At 36.9% G+C, this 21409-nt stretch overlaps 1 protein-coding gene across 2 annotated transcripts in view; it reads right to left on the bottom strand.

Annotated features, from left to right (window-relative positions):
* Nucleotides 1-12947: 12947 nt before the first annotated feature.
* The window catches only part of GTF2B (general transcription factor IIB), a 31124-nt gene continuing 22662 nt past the window's right edge, over nucleotides 12948-21409 (bottom strand). Inside the window, exons 3-7 of one of the 2 annotated variants that reach the window (XM_068965777.1) lie at nucleotides 20255-20388; nucleotides 17637-17783; nucleotides 17167-17296; nucleotides 15767-16048; nucleotides 12948-13296 (exon numbers count right to left, since the gene is read on the bottom strand). In XM_068965777.1, the coding sequence (XP_068821878.1) occupies nucleotides 13163-13296; nucleotides 15767-16048; nucleotides 17167-17296; nucleotides 17637-17783; nucleotides 20255-20388 (827 nt within the window). In that variant the 3' untranslated portion in view covers nucleotides 12948-13162. The remainder of the gene's footprint in view (nucleotides 13297-15766; nucleotides 16049-17166; nucleotides 17297-17636; nucleotides 17784-20254; nucleotides 20389-21409) is intronic. The other variant, XM_068965778.1, reaches the window with a different exon arrangement.

The raw sequence follows: 21409 nt of genomic DNA, 5'->3' as shown, positions 1-21409 counted from the left end.
TCTTGAATCCTCACTTTTCTCCTTTTCTGCCTTACATTGTCATCTCCATCATAACTGTTTAATGTATGTCCTCAGCCCCCTGCTCCTCTCTTGTTTCTTAACCCTGTTAAACCCATCCAAATCTGTATTAAATCTGTTTCTGCATCTAATCAACCATGCTAACTTGTCTCACTACCATGAAGTAAGCCAATACTAAATTTCCTTAGTCTGGTGATTCTCAAACTTTAAAGTGTATTAGAATCTCAGAATCATTAGATGAACTTGTACATGAGCCTTATCAATCAGATTGTTCATTTTTTTTTTTTGATATTGGTTTGTATGAATTTTTTGTATATTTTGGATACTAACTCCTTCTCTGATACATGGTTTGCAAACACTTTCTCCCATTCCATAGGCTGCCTTTTCATTTTGTTAATTTTCTCTTGCTTTGGAGTAGCTTTTTAGTTAATGTAGTCCCATTTACTTATTTAGCTTTTGTAGCTTGTGCTTTTGGTATTGTATCTAAAAAATCATTGCTCAGACCAGTGTCCAGAAACTTTTTTCCTATGTATTCATGCAGTCTCATGGTATTAGATCTGAGGTTTGCATCTTTGATCCGTCTTGGATTAATTTCTGTGCATGGCGTCTGACAGATCCAGCTTCATTGCTTTACACATGGTTGTCCAGTTTTCCTGGCACCCTTTATTGAAGGGGCTGTCTTTTCCCCATTGAGTGTTCTTGGATCTCTTGTCAAACACTAATTGATTATAAATGTGGTGGGGGCATATTTCTGGACTCTATACTGTGCTATGTCCGCTTTTATGCCAGTACCATGCTGTTTTAATTAGCTATGTAGTATAGTTTAAGATGAGCAAGTGTGAATGAATGCCTTTGGTTTTGTTCTTCTTTTTCAAGATTACTTTGGTCATTCAAGTTTCCTTTTGTGGCTCCAAACAAATTTTTAGGATTATTTTTTTCTATTTCTGTGGAAAATATCATTGGAATTGTGATGGAGACTGCACTGAATCTATAGATAACTTTGAATAATACAGATGTTGTATATAGAAACAACTGATTTTTATATGTTGATTTTACATCCTGTAACTTTACTGAATTTGTTGATTAATTCTAGTTTTTGTTTCAGTCTTTAGGGTTTTCTTTATATAATATCAAGTAATCTGCAAATAATGACAATTTTACTCTTCTTTCCAATTTGGATGCCTTTTCACTTCTTGCTCAACATTTTTCTCACGCTATTTTGATTGCTTGCTGACTTTGCTGTAGCTTTATTTGCTTATACATTGGAGCCAGAAATACTGTCTTTATGTCAAAGAAGTCAGTTTGTCCTCCAGCATCAAAACACATTGCCATTATTAAGTTGAGCATACGTTTAAGTGATGGGCTTGCATCTAGGAACTGTGTAGTATACCCCACCCAAAAGTACGTGTGTGTGTGTCTGTGTGTAAACATCTGTGTCTCAAGTTTTTAAGTATTAGGATTACTTAGCACAAACACCTGTGAAAGGCATGTAAAACTGAGACCAGCTGAGAGACAGTTCACCTGGCTCCCTTATGTTCACTCTGAAAAATAGATTTATTAAGATATGGAGTAAAATAGGAGACAAACTGGTAGCAAAATTTACTTTTCTTTCTCTCTTGTATGGGTGTACATGCCAAGTAGGTATTTATATAAATGAAATATGTGCTTGATGTTGCCAAGGAAATATAATTATGTAATTTTTAAAACACCCCTCCTCCCTTCAAATAATCAGCACTGTGTATCTCCTAGCCATGAACACACATAAACAGAAAGAAATCTAGGCTATCAAGATCACCATCTTGGCACTGGGCTTTCCAGGGCAGTTTAAGTGTTCCCATTTGCACTGGCCTTTTAGATCTTGCCTTTTAACCCCACCCACATTCTATTCAGTTCTACTTTATTCACTTGCTTGGCATCCTAATCAGATCTCTGACCTGAAACCACTGCCTGCTTGTGACCTTAGCATTACCACTTTTCCCTGTTTTTAGAAGCACGATAGTAATATTTTAAAATTTCAGTATTCTACCTTATATGATCACATTCAATCCCCAAGCCTATCCCTGTGAAGTTGGCCGAGTGACGTAAGTTGCCCCAGCTAACACGGCTGCTAAGTGGCAGAGCCAGAACCTTGACCCCTTCTTTGCCCACTGGGGTTGTTTTTTTGTTGTTGTTGTTATGCTACAAACCTTTTAAGTTGGTTTTAAATTAGACCAGTCGATAGTCAACTCCCCCTGAAAGTAAGATGAAGACAGAATAAAATTAAAACTCCCCTTTCCCTTCCCCCAGGAATACTAACTGCATCAGTGGTATTACATACTTCTTATTGCATTACATCAGGAGAAATGTAATATCACATTTTCCCACTAAGTTTGATCACTTGTTTTAAGTTGATGAGCATGAGATCTCTCTTTGTGAAGATACATTTTTCCTTTATAACTAACAGACAATCTGAGGCAGTAGTTTTTTCCTAACAACCTTCCTCCCAGTACTTATCTGAATAACTGATTACATTGGGAGTTGCAGAATAATTTTCCAGTGCTAGTATTTCATCTACATGCGATAACTTCCATTCCTGTTAAGCTTTCCCTTTATCCTCCTAACCTCACTTTAAAAAAAAATTGAGTATTGTGTGGGTTTTTTTAAATCATTGTATTATAACCCACTGCTATTACTATTTTTTTTTTTCTTGGATGCTTCAATTGTCCCCAGATTTGAACCCATTGGGACATCCTTGCTTTCTTGTGCTGAGATGTTCCCGTCCCACTTTATGCATTCCTTGCAAAACCTGGAATTAGCCCTTTTTATGAGAAAGAATATTTAGAAACTTAAAATCTGCTGTTGTGAAGTCATGATATCTAGATCCTTTCAGTTGATATAGAAATAAACCTTTTTCAAAGTTAGGAGTTTATGCTGATTTAAATGAAGCATTGCAGGATTCTTTATCAACTTTTCTTCATTTCATATTTTTATGTCTCTTCTGCCATTATAGACCCTCATTTTTAAGTCTGTATTTGTGATTCAGTTTCATACTAGAAAGCATTATTTTTCACTTGTTTTAGAAAAACTTCAGTTTACCTAAAGTGATCACTATATTTGAAAAGTAACAGGAGGGACTTCCCTGGAGATCCAGTGGTTAAGACTCATTGCTTCCACTGCAGAAGGCACAGGTTTGATCCTTGGTCAGGGAACTAAGATGCCACATGGCCAAAAAAAAAAGAAAAAAAGATATGAAACCTTAAAAGCTTCATGTCACTACCTTCAATGCCTCAATGGGAAATAGGCAAACACATCAATGGTCCTGAAAAAATCCAGTTTTTAGGTAATTGTTGTTAAAGTTCCTAATTCCTATTTTCTTTTTTGCTATTTATACAAAGTCATCACACTCACAAGTTTATTTCTCCTAGTGTACAGATTCATATTTTAGATTCTCAGTGGAATCCAGTATTTTGGACATTGATAGCATTGTGCTGAATTATAGTATTTGCTGCCTCATGCTTTTTATGTTTTAGTGAGCTGTTTTTGAGTTGCTGGTTTACTTTGTGAATGATATAAAAAAACAATGAAAATGTGAACTAACCAAGACTAAACAATATGCAAATGAAAATACCTTATTGCCTTATCTGACTGGCACAGTCTGTGTAGTAGGCATGATTCAAGAATGTAATTATTAACAAGAGTTAGGTTTCTATGGAAATAGTAACTACTTTTATCTTTTACAAATTTTAAATTGTGTGAAAAGACCTTAATCCCAGTAATTTTATCTTTGGCCCCCAAACTGCTTATAAACCACTTAGTAGACTTCCAGGGATTTCCAGCATCTAAACACTGTAAAAAAAAAAAAAAGTCATAGCTTTTTCGAATCCACCATCCTGGGCTCATCAAACCCCAGGCTTTTCTAATAAAGTAAATAAATTGCAGTTTGATTTCTAAAGAACCCCTGATGCCTCCTTGGTACCTGCTTTTTCTTTACACACTGATACTACTGCTTCACTATTCCTTCAAGTTGTGTTACAGTCTAGTTAGAATAGGTAAGAAATAAATGCCAAAATGGCCTTTTAAATGTTGTCATTTGAGGCCAATGCTCCAAACTGGAGACCTTTGAAACGAGGCCTATGAAGAAAAAAGCAGTCTAAATTAAAGTGTGCATTAACTGTTTGAACTGGAAATTACTTCTAGTTAATAAAACTATATAAATTAAAAACGATGCATATATATGTATTTCTTTATTCTGTGTTGTGTCTTTTCCATGTCGAGATGTCCAAGCCTAGAATTCAGGAAGAGGCCTGGGCTGGAGAGGTTTACAGTGGGAACGAGGGGCGATCTTTCAAGAAGTTTGGCTGTGAAGAGCAAGAAAGTGCCAAGGAGCAAAGAGTTTAGGACCCAGAAGAGACTGCAATGTGTTTACATGTTGATGGGAGGGTGCAAGCCAGCCAAACTGCTGTCATCCCCACAGGATCCAGGCAGTAGGAGGCCACCTGGTTTGATTCATGGTGATCATTTTCAGTCTTCCCAGAGATGAGCCTAAACCCAGTGAAGTCAGTGTTAATCATTTTCCAGATTCTGCTAAGGGAAAAACAATCTCTGACCACTCACTCTGAATATAGAATTAATCAAGTTCTCACATGGGTCCCCACCGTAATCTGCAAAATATTCTCCATGCTGTATTGCATTTATTTGTGTACATGTCTCTTTTCTCGATAAGTTGTGTTTTGTTCAGCTTAGATGCCACGTGCACAGCTGTTGCTGATGCTTGTAGCATTCAATAAAGAGTAATAGCCTTTTATTAAATTAACATTCATTTTTTAAAAATCAGGCCTTTTGTGTTACCCTACGAAATCTTCACAACCCTGTGAAAAACGCTAAGTATTTGCAGTTTCTAAGTAAGAAACCTGAGACTTAAGAAAGCTAAGTAACTTGTGCAGAGTCACACAGTAAGTGGAAGAGTCAGGACTCCAACCCAGTCTTTTAGCAAGATTCATGCTCTTAAGCTCACTATACGATTGAATAAGTCAATGACTAGATGGGTATAAAGCAATTCAAAGAGATAAAATTCCCATAAATGAACTACCACACCACTTTTTAAATGTAACACATACTCAGAATGTCTAGTTGCTTAACAAATGCTTTTTGTTGGGAAAAAAATGGGACAGTTGCAAAACTGAAATTAAGGGTAAATTGTTAACCACTGGAGGCTTCTTGCTTGCTTGCTTATTCTTTCTTTGTAGAATACAAAAAGGATTAACATCCATCCTATCTTTGTTCATCTTTGTATACACTGCTCCAAGAGTTTAATGATACTAAAAAGACCAACTCTTCATGGGAAAAGACTGTCTTTTGCTTTAAAACTGTTGCCTGCAAAACAATAAGGCCCTATAGCAGAAAACTATATTCAATATTGTGAGGTAAACCATAATGGAAAAGAATATGTATATATAATATGTATATGTATCATACAAGAATATGTATACATAAATATATATATATATATAACTGAATTTGCTGTGCAGCAGAAACTAATGCAATATTATAAATTAACTATGCATCAAATAAAAATAAATTTTTAAAAAGCGCTATTGCCTGAAAAGACCACACAAACCTAGTTGATTACATCTGTAACTGTCTCGGAGCCACCCAGAGCAGTATGTGAAGCCCTTGCTTGTAGTATGTGCTAGGTGTGACTGCCACTCATGGTCCCCAAGGCCACCAGCCTAGGCCTGTTGGTCCTGCTGGCATTGTGTCAAGCCATCCCAACTGAAATGAGGATGTCATGATCTCAAATTTGAGATCTTAATTTATATCTAAGAACTCAATTTATATCTAAAATAAAAACTTCAAGGAAGTTTGGGATTTTTGGTTTGTTTTTGGTGGGTAGTTTTGCTTTCTAGCCTCTGCTATTCAGGGAAGTATGCTAGAAGGAAGTTAGTGAAGTGAAAGTGAAAGTCATATCTGTTTGCAACTCCATGGACTATATAGTCCATGGAATTCTTATTGCATAATAATTACACTATATTCTACAGACTGAACTTTACTTAAAAGTAATCATTCTAAAAGTGCTCTGTTCCCCTCCCCCCCTTTTTTTCTCAGCATTCTGAACTGTTTCTTTAGGTTTAACCTAAAGGCAATTTAAGAAAATAACCCAAAGAATTCACCTTTATTTCAGGTTGCTTCTTCAGACAATACAAGGTAGGCTTTTACCAAACCCACTCATTATTTCCTCTGAATCATTATCCAGGGCCATTTTCATAGTAAGAGTTGAAACTTTCTCTTTTTAAGTAAACTACTCTGTTCTAGAAACTTGCATAGAATGAGAAAAGAAACCTAAAAAGTTTAGTGCTTAACCATTTGATCTCTAAATGAATCATTTTAGTCATAAGTATATATCCCAGTGTGGTTTCCTATCCCCCCCAAAAAATCAACCCTCTTTATTAAATTCAATTTTTCTTATTGAGGTATAATTGAAAAATGTCATTATATTTCATTAATAGTTTCAGGTATATGACATAATCACTTGGTATTTGTATTGGGTTGGCCAAAAGGTTCATTCAAGAAATTGTGTTGTAAAGTTATCACCACAATAATTCTAGTTAACACCTGCCACAATACATGGTTACAAAATTATTTTTCTTGTGATGAGAACTTTTAAGATCTATTTTCTTAGCAACTTTCAAATAAGCTATAATCACCACCTATATTTTACATCCTCATGACTTATTTTTTAATGGCATATAATTGCTTTACAATGTTGTTAGTTTTTGCTATACAACAAAGTGAACTAATTTTATAAGAGTTTATACCCTGTGATCACCTTCAGCCATTTCTCCCACTCTCCCCAACCAAGCACCAATTTGTTCTCTGTGAAGTCATTTTGGTTTTTGTTTTTAGATACCATGTGTGAGATTGAACAGTGTTTGTCTGACTTATTTCACTTAGCATAATGTCCTCAGGGTCCATCCATGTTGTCACAAATGGCTGAAGAATATTCCTTTGAATCTATATACATCTTGTTTATCCGTTCAACCATCAGTGGACACTGTCATTTCCAGAGCTTGGCTATTGTAAATAACGTTGAAATGAACATGGAGGTGCATAAATCTTGAGTTAGTGGTTTCATTTCCTTCAGATAAATCCCCAGAAGTGGAATTGCTAGATCATATAGTAGTTCTAATGTTTTACTTTTTAAGGAATCTCTATACTGTTTTCCACAGTGGCTGTGCCAATTTACATTCCCACTGATAATGCATGAGGATTCCCTTTTCTTCACAGCCTTAACACTTCTCGTCTTTTTGGTAACAGCCAGTCTAATAGTTGTGAGGTTATACCTTACCATGGTTTGGATGCATGTTTCCATGATGATTATAGTGATGTTGAGCACCTTTTCATGTACCTGTTGGGCATCTGTATATCGTCTTTGGAAAAATGTCTATTCAAATCCTTTGCCTATTTTTTAACTGAATTGTTTGGGAGAGAGGTTGCTTTTGTTTTGGTATTGAGTTGTATGAGTCTCTATATTATTTTGGGTATTAACTCATCAGAGCTGTGATTTACAAATATTTTCTCCCATTCTGTAGGCTTCATTTTCATTTTGTTGTTTCCTTTGCTACGCAGAAGTGATTTCACCTCACTAGTGATGTGAACATTTCACCCTAATGATGTTCTTACTGTAAAATGAAGGAGTTATAGTAGGTCATTCATTTTTAACCTTCCTTTCAAAATCTCCAACACATAACAAGTCAGAGCAGAAATAGGCTGGGGGCCCAGGTCATCACACAGTGGAGGCCTGTCTTCCACTGAAGCCTCTTGATGTCCATGCTACTGGAAGACCCTTAATGAAATGCCTTTTAGAGCTGTCATTCAACATCCACCATCTCCAATATGATGGCAGACTTAAAAGTCATAGAGCTAAATTGTGGTGTAAGAGCCCAAATCCAAGCCCCTGTTTTGTACTGAAGAACAAACTTCTGCTCACATTGACAAATTAGGAGTGAGAGGAGCTGTTCAAATACCAGATATTTGTTGGGCCACAGCAGTGCAGCAGGATGTTGAAAGTTCTGAGTCCTCTTCTGATATTTCATCATTAAAGAAACTGATTTCTGCATGTTAATCTTGTATCCCACTTCAGTATCCTAAGTAAACCATAATGGTAGAGTATTTTTAACATGTATGTATGTGTGTAACTGAATTGCTGTGGCTATACAGCAGATTTACACATTGTAAATCTTCAGTTTTTTTAAAAAAAGAGGAATGATGACCTAAAAAAAAAACCCCAAACCAAATAATGGCTGTACCAACCATAGGTTGTTGCAGGTCAGAAAGACTATGAGGTTATGGTACTCTGCAGAAAAGTTTTATGGTCACTTTTTCCCTTCTCCTCTTTCCCCAAGTATGAGCTTGAGCCTCCCAGAATGGCAGCTAAATGTCCCCTCAGCCAGAGAAATGCCAGTAAGGATTATGAAGTTTGTGTTTTTGAGAGACGTTGGTGCCCCGATAGCCTGGAGATCAGCTGAATGGCAGATTCACAGTGACACCTTAAGATCTTGAGATCCTGATGAACGAAGTATGTATATGTAATATCTGAGAGGAGGAGAGCGAGGTGTTTAGGGGGCCAGGGAATCTCTCAGTAGCTCCACAATTGGCAGATGAGATTAAAATTCCAGCAACAGGAAAAGTCAGGGCCACTGACAATTGGAAATATTGGCATGGGGCACAGAGGCCTCTTGGCTGGATTAGGACCAGATGGGTAACAAGCTGACCCCTCCCAGCTGTTCATCTTGATAATTAAAGTAAATCTTGCACCTGTGATACAAAATTAGCTCAGAAACCAAAGACAACCCTGAGTAAAGTACATTTGTTGCTCTGAACACAAAGGCTTACTATCAAGAGGCATTTAGTTTAAGCAGCATTTCAATTAGTCATATAAAAGAACAGTTTCTAGCTATTAACTCTTTGTCACCTGAGCTGATTTAAAAATAATTCAAACCTCACTGACTTCAAAACTCAACTTTCCCCAGAGCCAGATAAAAATACTACATTGAATAATTCTGTTCATTTATAAACTGAAGTCTATTTGAAAGCTACAACTAAAATCAGTCCTGAAGCAGCATCCTGTGAAATAAACTTCAACTTTATGGTTTAATAGAAAAGAGCACTGGATTGAGAGACCACTAGACCCAAGTTAGTCCTCTAAGCAAACTTAAACACAGCTTTGTTTTCTCTGTGATTCTCTCAACTACAAAACAGATTAGACGGGAGTAAACTCAGATTCCATGAAATTCATAATCAAGTCCTTGAATGAGATTAATAGCACAGACTGCCAATTTTTGGGGCTTTCAGTTAAACCTTTAAATACCCAAAGGGAAGGGGCCACAGTAAACAAGTTTTCAACTGTTCCAAGACACTGGCATGCACTTTACTTTCACTGTTCACAGAAATGGCTTGCACAGCTCACTAATATTCCTAAGTTGCTGAAATGTAGGCCACCGAACAGAAAGTGGCTTCAGCTTCTACCGCTCTCAATGAGGTGGGGAGCTTTTGCCACCTCGAGATTAGGGCTCCTAAGTGCTGTTCTCTAAAAATGCAAATATACCTCCTGCCTACAGGTTACTCTTTAAAATCAGTTTCATTGATCCATGTTTTTAAAATATATTTTTTAAAAAGACCAAGTTATTGACATAGCTGAGTAGCAGGAGCTAGATCCTTTTTCTTTTTGCTTACGTACATTTTTTCTAGTTATCTAATGGCATCCGTGGAGAAGGCAATGGCAACCCACTCCAGTACTCTTGCCTGGAAAATCCCATGAGTGGAGGAGCCCGGTGGGCTGCAGTCCATGGGGTCGCGACCAGTTGGACACAACTGAGCGACTTCACTTTCACACATTGGAGAAGGAAATGGCAACCCACTCCCAGTGTTTTTGCCTGGAGAATCCCAGGGATGGGGGAGCCTGGTGGGCTGCCATCTATGGGGTCACACAGAGTCGGACACGACTGAAGTGACTTAGCAGCAGCAGCAGCAGCAATGGCATCCGGTCCCATCAGTTCAGTTCAGTCGCTCAGTCATGTCCGACTCTTTGCGACCCCATGAATCGCAGCACGCCAGGCCTCCCTGTCCATCACCAACTCCCGGAGTTCACTCAGACTCATGTCCATCGAGTCAGTGATGCCATCCAGCCATCTCATCCTCTGTCGTTCCCTTCTCCCGCCCCCAATCCCTCCCAGCATCAGAGTCATTTCCAATGAGTCAACTCTTTGCATGAGGTGGCCAAAGTATTGGAGTTTCAGCTTTAGCATCATTCCTTCCAAAGAAATCCCAGGGTTGATCTCCTTCAGAATAGACTGGTTGGATCTCCTTGCAGTCCAAGGGACTCTCAAGAGTCTTCTCCAACACCACAGTTCACAAGCATCAATTCTTCGGCACTCAGCCTTCTTCACAGTCGAACTCTCACATCCATACATGACTACTGGAAAAACCATAGCCTTGACCAGACGGACCTTAGTCGGCAAAGTAATGTCTCTGCTTTTCAACATGCTATCTAGGTTGGTCATAACTTTTCTTCCAAGGAGGAAGCATCTTTTAATTTCATGGCTGCAGTCACTTCATGGCAAACAGATGGGGAAACAGTGGATGACTTTATTTTGGGGGGCTCCAAAATCACTACAGATGGTGATTGTAGCCATGAAATTAAAAGATGCTTACTCCTTGGAAGGGAAGTTATGACCAACCTAGACAGCATATTAAAAAGCAGAGACATTGCTGTGCCAACAAAGGTCCGTCTAGTCAAAGCTATGGTATTTAAAGTGGTCATGTATGGATGTGAGAGTTGGACTATAAAGAAAGCTGAGAGCCAAAGAATTGATGCTTTTAAACTGTGGTGTTGGAGAAGACTCTTGAGAGTCCCTTGAACTGCCAGAAGATCCACCTAGCCCATCCTAAAGGAGACCAGTCCTAGGTGTTCATTGGAAGGACTGATGCTGAGGCTTAAACTCCAATACTTTGGCCACCTCATGTGAAGAGTTGACTCATTGGAAAAGACTCTGATGCTGGGAGGGATTGGGGGCAGGAGGAGAAGGGGACGACAGAGGATGAGATGGCTGGGTGGCATCACCAAGGATGGACATGAGTTTGGGTAAACTCCAGGAGTTGGTGATGGACAGGGAGGCCTGGCGTGCTGCAGTCCATGGGGTTGCAGAGTTGGACATGACTGAGCGACTGAATACTTTTTTTATCCAAGAAAATGAAAAGACTAAACAAGTCATATTACTATACCCAAACTGCAGCTTTATTAAAAAAATAAATAAATAAAACAAACAGCTAGAAAGAAATTAAATACCAAAATGCTGGTGACTATTTCCAGGTGGCTCATGGGTGTTTTCATTATGCATTTTCCAAATTTCTGTAATGCACATGCACTAACCTTTGATAATTGCAAAAATAACTGTTAAAAAGTTCTACTTATCTGGTTGCAGCACGTCATTACTGAACAGTAGTTTTGTGGTGAGTCACCAGAAATTGTGGAGCATTAGAGGAGGGAGGCTACTGCTCTCAATCTACACTTGGAAAGATGGAGATGTGTGGTGCTGGGGACCAAATGTGATGCTCAGAAAGGAAGAGTAACCTAGGACTTCTTTCCTTCCTAGGTCCCACTCTGGGTGAGATAGGCTCTACATGCCTGGAGTCTACATTTCATCACTATCCTTGCAATCCTTCATTTGGGTTATAGTGTTCTTGTGTTGATTTGTCTAGTATTTTCCCACAGCTGTGAGTAGTGCTATGTCAATGTCCTACATTTTGTGCAAGGGAGAAATATCACTTGTCTTCGTCGTCCGACACCTTTCCCCTACCACGGTCCACAGAAATGACAGAGGAGGTCTGATCTAATAGGGAAAGTTCTTCCTGGACCAGGGCTGGAATTTGCCCACCAAGGCCACAGCAGGAGACTGCCTTTTAAATCTAGTTAGTACTGAGAAGTGAAGTGTTAGTCACTCAGTCGTGTCTGACTCTTTGTGACCCCGTGGACTGGAGCCCACCAGGTTCCTCTGCCCATGAGTGGATAGCCATTGCCTTCTCCAGGGGATCTTCCCTACCCAGGGATTGAACCCTGGTCTGCTGCACTGCAGGCAGATTCTTTACTGAGCCACCAGGGAAGCCCAAACTAGTGTTAACCTCTTTACAAATGTGCAAGAACCATGAGACCTATTTTGAAGTAGTACAGTTTACAGAGATGTTTAGCATGGATTCAAGGCCCCAGTACCAATTACCTAACTAGCAAAAGGGCAAAATGTTGTTGGTCTTCACTTACACTGCCTAGCAGTCAGTTCAGTTGCTCAGTCGTGACAAGAAACCTTAGTGTTCATCAAAGAGTGATATGCAAAACATCTTCACATCACAACCACCGAGGGGGGAGGGTGCTTGATGAGTATCCAAAATGTAAAAATAACAAAGAAGTATCGATATGCAGATTCTATAGACTAAAATGTAAACATCTGAAAACAAATCTGTCTCTACTACTAATTATTTACTAGCATCATATTCTGCTCAATTAGCTCACTGAGAAAAAACACATACTTACACATTCTTACATTTCTAAAGCCAGTGCCTTTCAAGGCCCTGTTTAATCACTTCTTGCTTATTAATACACAAGTATTAAAAAATCACACACATACCCTCTTTCAAACTGCAAACTAAATATGTTCAATAGTGGTTCCTCAAAAGCCTGTATATTTCCAGAACTTTATTAAAATAAGAAAAGTAAATATATATGAAAACAGTAATGGAAAACAAGGACCTCTATCAGCTTTATTAGCTGCAATATGCATTATATGTAATTATATATATAAATTTAAAAATTACATGTAATATAACAAAAACTTTAGTTTTGAAAAATGTTTTATTCAAGAATTTCAAATATTTTCCAAAATACAGTTTCCTAGATTGCTACAAAAGAAAGCAAATTTAATATGAAATTTAAATCATTAAATATGTTTCACTAGTATATACATATAGAATGCCAAGCAATTTATATTTAGCCCTGGAATGCGTACCATGTCTTTCATTTTTCCTTATTAAAGGCTCAATCCAGCACTTGGGATATAGGCTATGTACAACAGGCAAAGTTCAGTGTTCACAGGAATTTCACATTAGCTTCCTCAACTTACAGCTGTGGTAGTTTGTCCACAGGGGTGTCAAATTTGAAGTCTGTAGGAAACAGATCTGGGGCCCGAGGATAGATTAGTCTGTACGACTGCCTGATTGTAACATCAGCAACACCAGCAATATCTCCAATCTCTACAAGACAAAAATCAAAGTATTAAGTATAACTTCCATCCTAACTCCCTTCTACCTGCATTCTAATTTTGGGACCTGATAGTATAAAATGTCTAAGTGAAAATGAAAACAAAAATATTTTTAACAGTTAGAAAGTAGGGCTACAGTAACAATAATGGTCTCAATATCTATTATCTTGAAGGGTTGTTGAATTAACATTAAAAAGTTTACTATATGTAAAACATCTGAACAGTTCGGGGCATAGCAGAATGTGTGATAACTATTATACTGCTTACTGTATTTAGAATGGACTTCTTCACAATAAATTTTTTTGAGGATCACAGAAGTAATCCACGAATACATTCTTGTAAAGAAATTCACTTTATTATTTCTGTGTTTTAAAGTTCCCCTACATCTCCCCTAGCAAACCTCTATTAAGAGGTTCTTATAAGGTTAAAACCAAGTGGGATCACACTATAAATATTTTTCTCCAAACTCTTTTTTCTATTTAACACATCTGAGATCAAATAGCTATATATTACAGCATGATGTAGATGGTTTTCACTATTATAAACACATACTGGAGCATATATACTGAGCTCATTTGAGTTATTTCTATACTAAAGAATCCAAGGATCTGCATTTACCATTTAAACTCAAGTGTGACTTTTTTCTTTTTTTAAATGAAGTCCCAAAGGACTGCCACATGACAATTATTTGGTTAGTTATACTTAATCAAAATAGATTTTTTAAACACATCCTTTAATACAACCTCATTTTATCTTTTCAGAGTTTTATCTTTTCCAGTTCGATATCAGTGAGATTTTATGGCTTCAAAGTGTGGATGCAGCCATCAGTAAATAATTTTAAATTTCCTTACCTTATGTTCCATTCTATTTTTCTGGACATAAATACCAATGAATATAAACTGTATGTATATCAACTAGCTGCTGGGCAGGGAAAGAAAGAACCTTATATTTCAAGAAAACCCATCATGTGAAACACAAACAGAAAGTGTCAAGATGATTAGAATAAACTTTACAACTATTAATAGGAATGAAGGTAAGGACAATCTGCCCAGCCACAGCTTCTCAATTTTCCAAGAAGACTCAAAATTTTCTTGAAAAGTACAAGTGGAGCCCAAAGGGAATGGATAATGGCACATTTAAATACCTAATGGCTGGCTGCTTCTGTCTAATCGTCTTCTATATAATTTACTACTTTTATTAACATAGGAGCATACAGCCTAAGCTGAGGTAAAGGCTATTCTGAATAGGGCATTCAGTTATTGCAGCAAGTAATTTCACTTCCTCACTTTTAAATTTACGAATGCTCCTTTCTCTTTATAAAACTTTTTGTGGATCACAGAAGTAATTAATTAGTGAATGCTGTGTGTTGTGCTGGAGGAGAAAATGGCAACCCACTCCACTATTCTTCCTTGAAAAACCCCATGGACAGAGGAGCCTGCTGGGCTACAGTCCAAAGGGTCGCAAAGAGTCAGACACAACTGAGTGACTGGGCAGAGCACAGCACATAGCTTCTCTTTCTTTATAAATCTTTTTGAGGATCACAGAATTAACAAATACATGCTTATAAAGAAATTCACTTAATATTTGTCGGAAAGTTCTACAACAGTAAATTTAAAAATAGCTGAAGGCTGAACAGTATTTCCATGAAGAAACTGTGAACAGCATACAAAAGAAGAAAGGGAATAGATTTCACAGAAAGGTAAAACTTGATGCTCAGCACACATTTATAGTGTGCCTATCTGCAGGGTTCATGCCAGCTCCAGAGAAACAAAGCATGGCTGCCTCCTATCAAGACTTAAAAGGTCAGTTTTGAGGTGGGGAAAAACAAGACTATTCCAAATAGCCAGAAATATTTAGGGGATACAAATAAAAACAACTTCTAAAAATGAAAAAAAAAATGCATGAACTAAAATTACTTAATTCAAATGAACAAGAAAGTTAAGTACACGGGGTTATGCCCGCAAAATATTTTTATTTATGAGCCACTTAAAAGCAAAATATTGTATTTTCTTAAGTTTTGATGCTAAGGAACTACCTCTTAAACATAGGCTCTGGATATTTACTGTCACACCTCAGAGAACTGCAGGTTCAGTTCCAGACCCCTAAAATAAAGCCAATATTGCAATAAAGCCAAACAGATGAATTTTTTGGTTTCCTAGTACATAATAAAAAATTATGTTTACACTGCAGTTTAAGTGTGCAAAATAATTTTGTCTAAAAAAAGAACGCACATACCCTAATTAAAAAAATACTTTTATTACTAAAAAACAAAAATGTTAACCATCATCTAACAAACAGAATTGCCATAAATCTTCCATCAGTTAAAAAAAAAAAATGCAGTGTCTGTGAGGTACAACAGAATGAGGTATGGCCGTACCTGCTTCATAACTTAAAATGGACATACAATCACATACTACAGCCTTCACAATTTTACCAATACTCTTCCTGATAAAGAATCCTACCTTTTTGGGTCCTTTTCTCAGCTGATGCCTGTGAGGCCATGTAAATAGCAGCTGCTGCCACAGATATCGGGCTCCTTCCAGGAACCAAATCCAGTTCCACAGCTTTACGGGCTATATGAGTCGCTGCCATCTGTACTTGCTTAGGAAGACAAAGGTTGGAACAAAACCTGGACATGAAGTCCCCAGTTGTAATCAAATCCACACTGGTTTCTAAAGCTTTCAGAATAAGTTTAAAACATCGACCAATTTCTTTCTTAGAAATTCGTGATACAGCGCATATTTCTAAAAGACAAAAAAAGTTTAAATAAATAAATCCACCTAGGCCATGTAGTTCACCTTATAAATCTATCATTTTTTATTATAAAAGTAATATACTGCAAAATTCTATCCTGCCTTAAAGATCAATCTAATTCTCTCAGTGATACTTCTCACAAAACTAATTTAAAATTTCTCAATTAATTTAAATGTTTACAACAGCTTTAAAAAAGAAAAAGCTAAATGTAGGTCTTACTATTTCAAAATATTAACTTCTCTGAAGTTTCAATTCACGCAAGCTTCTTCAATCAATCAAAAATTTCTTTGATATGTATTAATCTGTTTTAAGGGGTATATCAAGAAAATGAAAGAAAATATTCAAACTAAAGAATGCCTCTCAAGTTACACAATGTCATACATACATGCAATCCCTGCAATTACAGACAACAGCAAAATGTGATCAAGTATTTGACCCTGTTCTAAAATTTCAACTAACACTAAGAATAAATTTAACAAAGTCTTAGTTTTAGCTGCAAGAACCACTGCCTCTTCAGTGTGACACAAGAAAACATATAAAATATTCCTGGATGAATGAAGGGTAATTATAGTCTTAAGCTAAAATGTCCAAGTATCACAGCAACATTGAATAAGCTGTAATGTTTTCATGCATAAACTGAAAACTACATGAAAAATATTAGTTCTATCAAAGCCTTCAACCTAGCTAAAAATGAAAACTATCTAACTCAAGAGAAAAAATTTCATGATTCTAAGGCTTGACTCTCTCACCTGTAGAGACCTGTGCTGGGAGCAGAAACTTTGCTGTACATCCAGTGTACACACTTGCAACAAAGGATTCTGAGGCCAGGCCTCAAAGCTCACAAAATACAGTCAGAAGACCTTACTAACAGGGCTTACATGGACTAACATGACTTTTACATGGGAAAACAGCCTGAAAAGAACATGATCAATATGATCACAGAATTTTTGTCAAGGAACAAAATAAGGTGCTGTTTACAAAGATACTTACGTGGATTACTATATGTAACCAGGAAGCTTAATTTACTAAGCATCCAAGCTGCTGACTTTGGCCTGTCACTTTAATATGAAATAGATTAACATTTCTATCTAAACAATTAAAAACTTACCTTTAAATGTTCTAGGAACCCCTTCCTGTCTGCAGGCAATATAAAGACAAGCAGAAGCTATGGCATCATTGGCTCTCCCCTTCAGGCTCTTCTGTTCATACACTTGCTTGAAGAGGTTATTTGTTCGATCCTTCAAAGCAGAGAAAAGTGAAAGTCACTCAGTCGTGTCTGACTCTCTTTGTGACACCATGGACTATACAATCCATGGAATTCTCCAGGCCAGAATACTGGGGTGGGTAGCCTTTCCCTTATCCAGAAGTTCTTCCCAACCCAGGGATCGAACCTAGGTCTCCTGCCTTGCAGGTGGATTCTTTACCAGCTGAGCCATGAGGGAAGTCCTCATAGCAGAGAAACTAGGTTTAATTAATTCTAGGCCATTTAATTAACCATAATAGCAAACTTTCATGTGTTCACTAAAATTATGCTAAGTCAAAGCCAGCACAGTTTACAGAATATAGACAAGAACTTACAACTATATTTCGAGGGAGGTTGATTCTGTCTGCCATGGTAGTGATTTCTTTAAATGCATTCATCATTGCCCGATCAGAACTACTCATGGTTCTCCTATTCTGGTACTTAGAATTACCAAATTCATCAAAACTTGCAGCTCCTGTACCCTATAAAACAAAGTTTTATAACTTATGCAAAAAAAACTCTGAAAACCTGAATGAACAATTATTCTAAGAAAACAACTTGCACAATCTGACTCCATATTGCCCAAGAAATCTACCCCGAGCAACCTCTATTCCTCAAGAGAAAAAATACCAGGTTAAGGTGGTTTTAAAGAGTTTTTCTAGCAGATACTTTAAATGAAAAATATTATTACAGAATAACATAAACCATGAAATTTCACAGACCTAGGAGAAAAATCACGATTATCTCCAAAAGGTGCTTAAAAAAGGTAAGCAAACAAATCTCCCAAGTCCAGACCCAGCACACTGATTAATGGAGAAATAGCAGCATTACCACTAAAAGTCAGAAGACAAAAATGCCTCCTGTCACTACCATTTTCTAACACTGTACTGAAAAAACTAGCCAATATGACATGATTATAACTATAAAATGTAATTGTATAACAACTGTATTAGTATAATTATATTAAAATTCAGCAGGAAAGAGATATCAAGTACAAATCTGAGACCAAACTGATAAACTATCTTCAGATAATATCTCTGTATATACCTAGAATTATTCAAGAAAATCACTCAAACTGTAATGAATTCATCAGAGTGGCAAGGTCAAAATTAACAAACAGAAATCAATAGCCTACATACGTGTAATCAATCAGAACATGCAAGAAAAACCTGCAATTACAACAGCAACAAAAAAGACAAAATATCTAAATTAACTTAGAAAGAAAACTTTAAAACACCCACTGAAGGACAGATATGACCTAAGGAAATGCATACTATATTTCTGGATAAGATTTTTCATTAAGAAGTCAGTTTTCCCTGAGCCAATCTGAAAATAAATCTAACCCAACAGTGAAAATAATTACCAAGTTTTTTTTTTTTAATAAACAAAGCTATTCTAACATTAAATGGAAAAGACCACTGAAGAAAATGCTGAAAAGGTTATAAAAGAAGACTGCTGGTGCTGCTGCTAAGTCGCTTCAGTCGTGTCCAACTCTGTGCGACCCCACAGACGGCAGCCCACCAGGCTCCCCCGTCCCTGGGATTCTCCAGGCAAGAATACTGGAGTGGGTTGCCATTTCCTTCAATGCATGAAAGTGAAAAGTGAAAGTAAAGTGGCTCAGTTGTGTCCGACTCCCAGCGACCCCATGGACTGCAGCCTACCAGGGTCCTCCATCCATGGGGTTTTCCAGGCAAGAGTACTGGAGTGGCGTGCCATTGCCTTCTCCATAAAAGATGACTAATGCTCCCAAATATTAGAATAGCGTAGTGTGTCCTTAGACAACTAGACCAGGTTAGAGAAAGGATAAAAAGTCCAGAAATATTCCCAAATACATACAGAAATTTAACATATGACAAATGTAGCATCTTAAAAAATTTCTTTGCCACAAATGCATAAATAATTGTCAAAGGATTCAAAAGAACCTAGTAGCAGTGGTTACCTGTTTCTGACAGGGAAAAGGGACTGTGGTAGAAACAGAGTTTAGGGGTCAAGAGTGAGGAAAACTACTGTTCTTTTTATGTATCTTTGAATCATGTATTTCCTACTGGAAAAAAGTAAACATTAAAAAAAGTAACAGTATTAAATTAGTTGTAATCTTAAAATTTGAAAACATTCTTAGTATATATTTTTCCAGCCTGTAAAGCTACATGCAGAAACTACCTACTTTTAAATACTCATTGTTAACTTTTTAACTTAGCCCACATCATGTTTTTCAAACTTAGTATGTAATTTATAGGGCATGAAAAAATGACCTGCTTTTGCATAATTTCTTAAAAATAGACTATGCAGTAGTATAAATTAAGTCCTAAAACAGCATATGCTTCCTGGATGAGTTCTTTGAAATAATGCCACTATTACTTCCAATTCAGAGAGCAGAGCAACAACCAGCCAGGCTGCCAGGAAGATTACGCTACTGCTTCTATGTAACAGCAGCAGGTGCCATTGACTGAACACATTATATACACTACATGTGTATAGATACTTTATACATATTTCCATGTGTAACCCTCAGAATGTCTCTGAGGTTGCGGTATTCTCACTTTACTGATGAGAAAAGTAAAGCTAGGAGAGTCATAAATTCACCATTATTAGCAAATAGTCTATGATACAGTCATCCAATTTATCTTAGTGGTCTTGAGGGAAAAGAGAAAAGATTACTAGGAACATTTTAATATGAACTCAAAGAGCCTACAATACTCAATTTTTTTGTGCAAAACTGCTTCATTAAAACAAGGGCCTAAGATATAGAGTCTGTAACTTCGATGTATTAGTCTCCCATTTAAGACAGAAGAAATAAACAAGGCAACCGTCAGTACCACTAGTCTTAGTGGCTGATCTTACTCTCTGATAGAGATTCCTCCCTGGAACAGTGACTGATAATTTTGCGAAGTTTCCAATCTCCAGGTCTTTGGTCAGTCTGCACCTGGCATTTCCTGCCAAATGGACTTATTACCTTGCCAATCATAGTAGACAAATCTCCATCACTCAGAAGAGGATTCTGAGAATCGCCAACTCGAGATGGATCTTTTGTTGCTTTATCATTGCTGAAAGTTCTCCACTCAGATCCTACATCGATAACTCGGTCACCTGAGAATATAAATGGAAATCTGAATTGTCTCGTCAAGATAGGATTTATTTAACACAGCCTAATGCCCAACTTATTTCTTTTATTCCCAGAAAATCTCAACACGAACATCAGGCTTCAGCTTAAGTATCTTGTCTCAGACTTTTATCTTAAAGTATTCCTATTGTGACAGTTCTATAAAAACCCTCTTTAAACATTATGCTATGATTAGCTGTATTTTAACTCCTGGAATAAAGAAGTAGACAAAATAAAGACAAAAATAAAGTTAATCAAGTGATAAAAAGATAAAGTAACAATGAAGAATCAAGATTTGAAAAAAAAAAGAATCAAGATTTGAACAAAACGTGCAACAGGCACAGAAATAAAAACCAGAAAACACTGTTCATGATGTTATTAATATACAGTTTAAAGAAATTACAAAGTTTTCATGGGCAATGCTCTGCAAAGAACTAAGCCTAAGGGGATACTTTAGTAACTATTTGAAAATATTGAAAATATTTGGGGGTCAAATAATTCATACAGAATAAACTTAAGCCTAGAATCAGTAAGCAGAAAGGTAGGTAAACTTATTTTTACACAAAGAAGCAGTGGCTAAAAATGCCAGGCCAAGAAACCAGACAGGTAGATTTGGTGTAGATTACTGCTTTGAGGGGAATGCTCAACGGCTGGTAATACCTCTACCACAGACAAGCATTAACAAGAACACCTGCATTTGCCAGTCACTGTGCCCTTTGTAAATGTTATTTTTCAATCCTTAAAGCTTTATAAAAATAGGTATCACTTTTATTGCCACATTAAAAATAAAATTAATTTGCCTAACATCACACAACTAGAACTGAAATGCGAATGGGATTCCAGAATCTGTTCTATACTGCATTTATAAAACATTAGCTTTTCACCAATGTGATAAAATTAAAAGCAGGAACCAGGCCATTTTCATCTGTGCCTATATATAGCAAACAGAAAGGAATGGAAGAAATAAGTTATCTCAGTAGTTAAAAAAAAGTTGATATTGACAGTCAA

This window comes from Capricornis sumatraensis, chromosome 2 (assembly GCF_032405125.1).
Source record: "Capricornis sumatraensis isolate serow.1 chromosome 2, serow.2, whole genome shotgun sequence".
Lineage (NCBI taxonomy): Eukaryota > Metazoa > Chordata > Mammalia > Artiodactyla > Bovidae > Capricornis > Capricornis sumatraensis.
The sequence above is the reverse complement of the archived record's forward strand: the minus strand, read 5'-3'. Positions and strand labels throughout refer to the sequence as shown.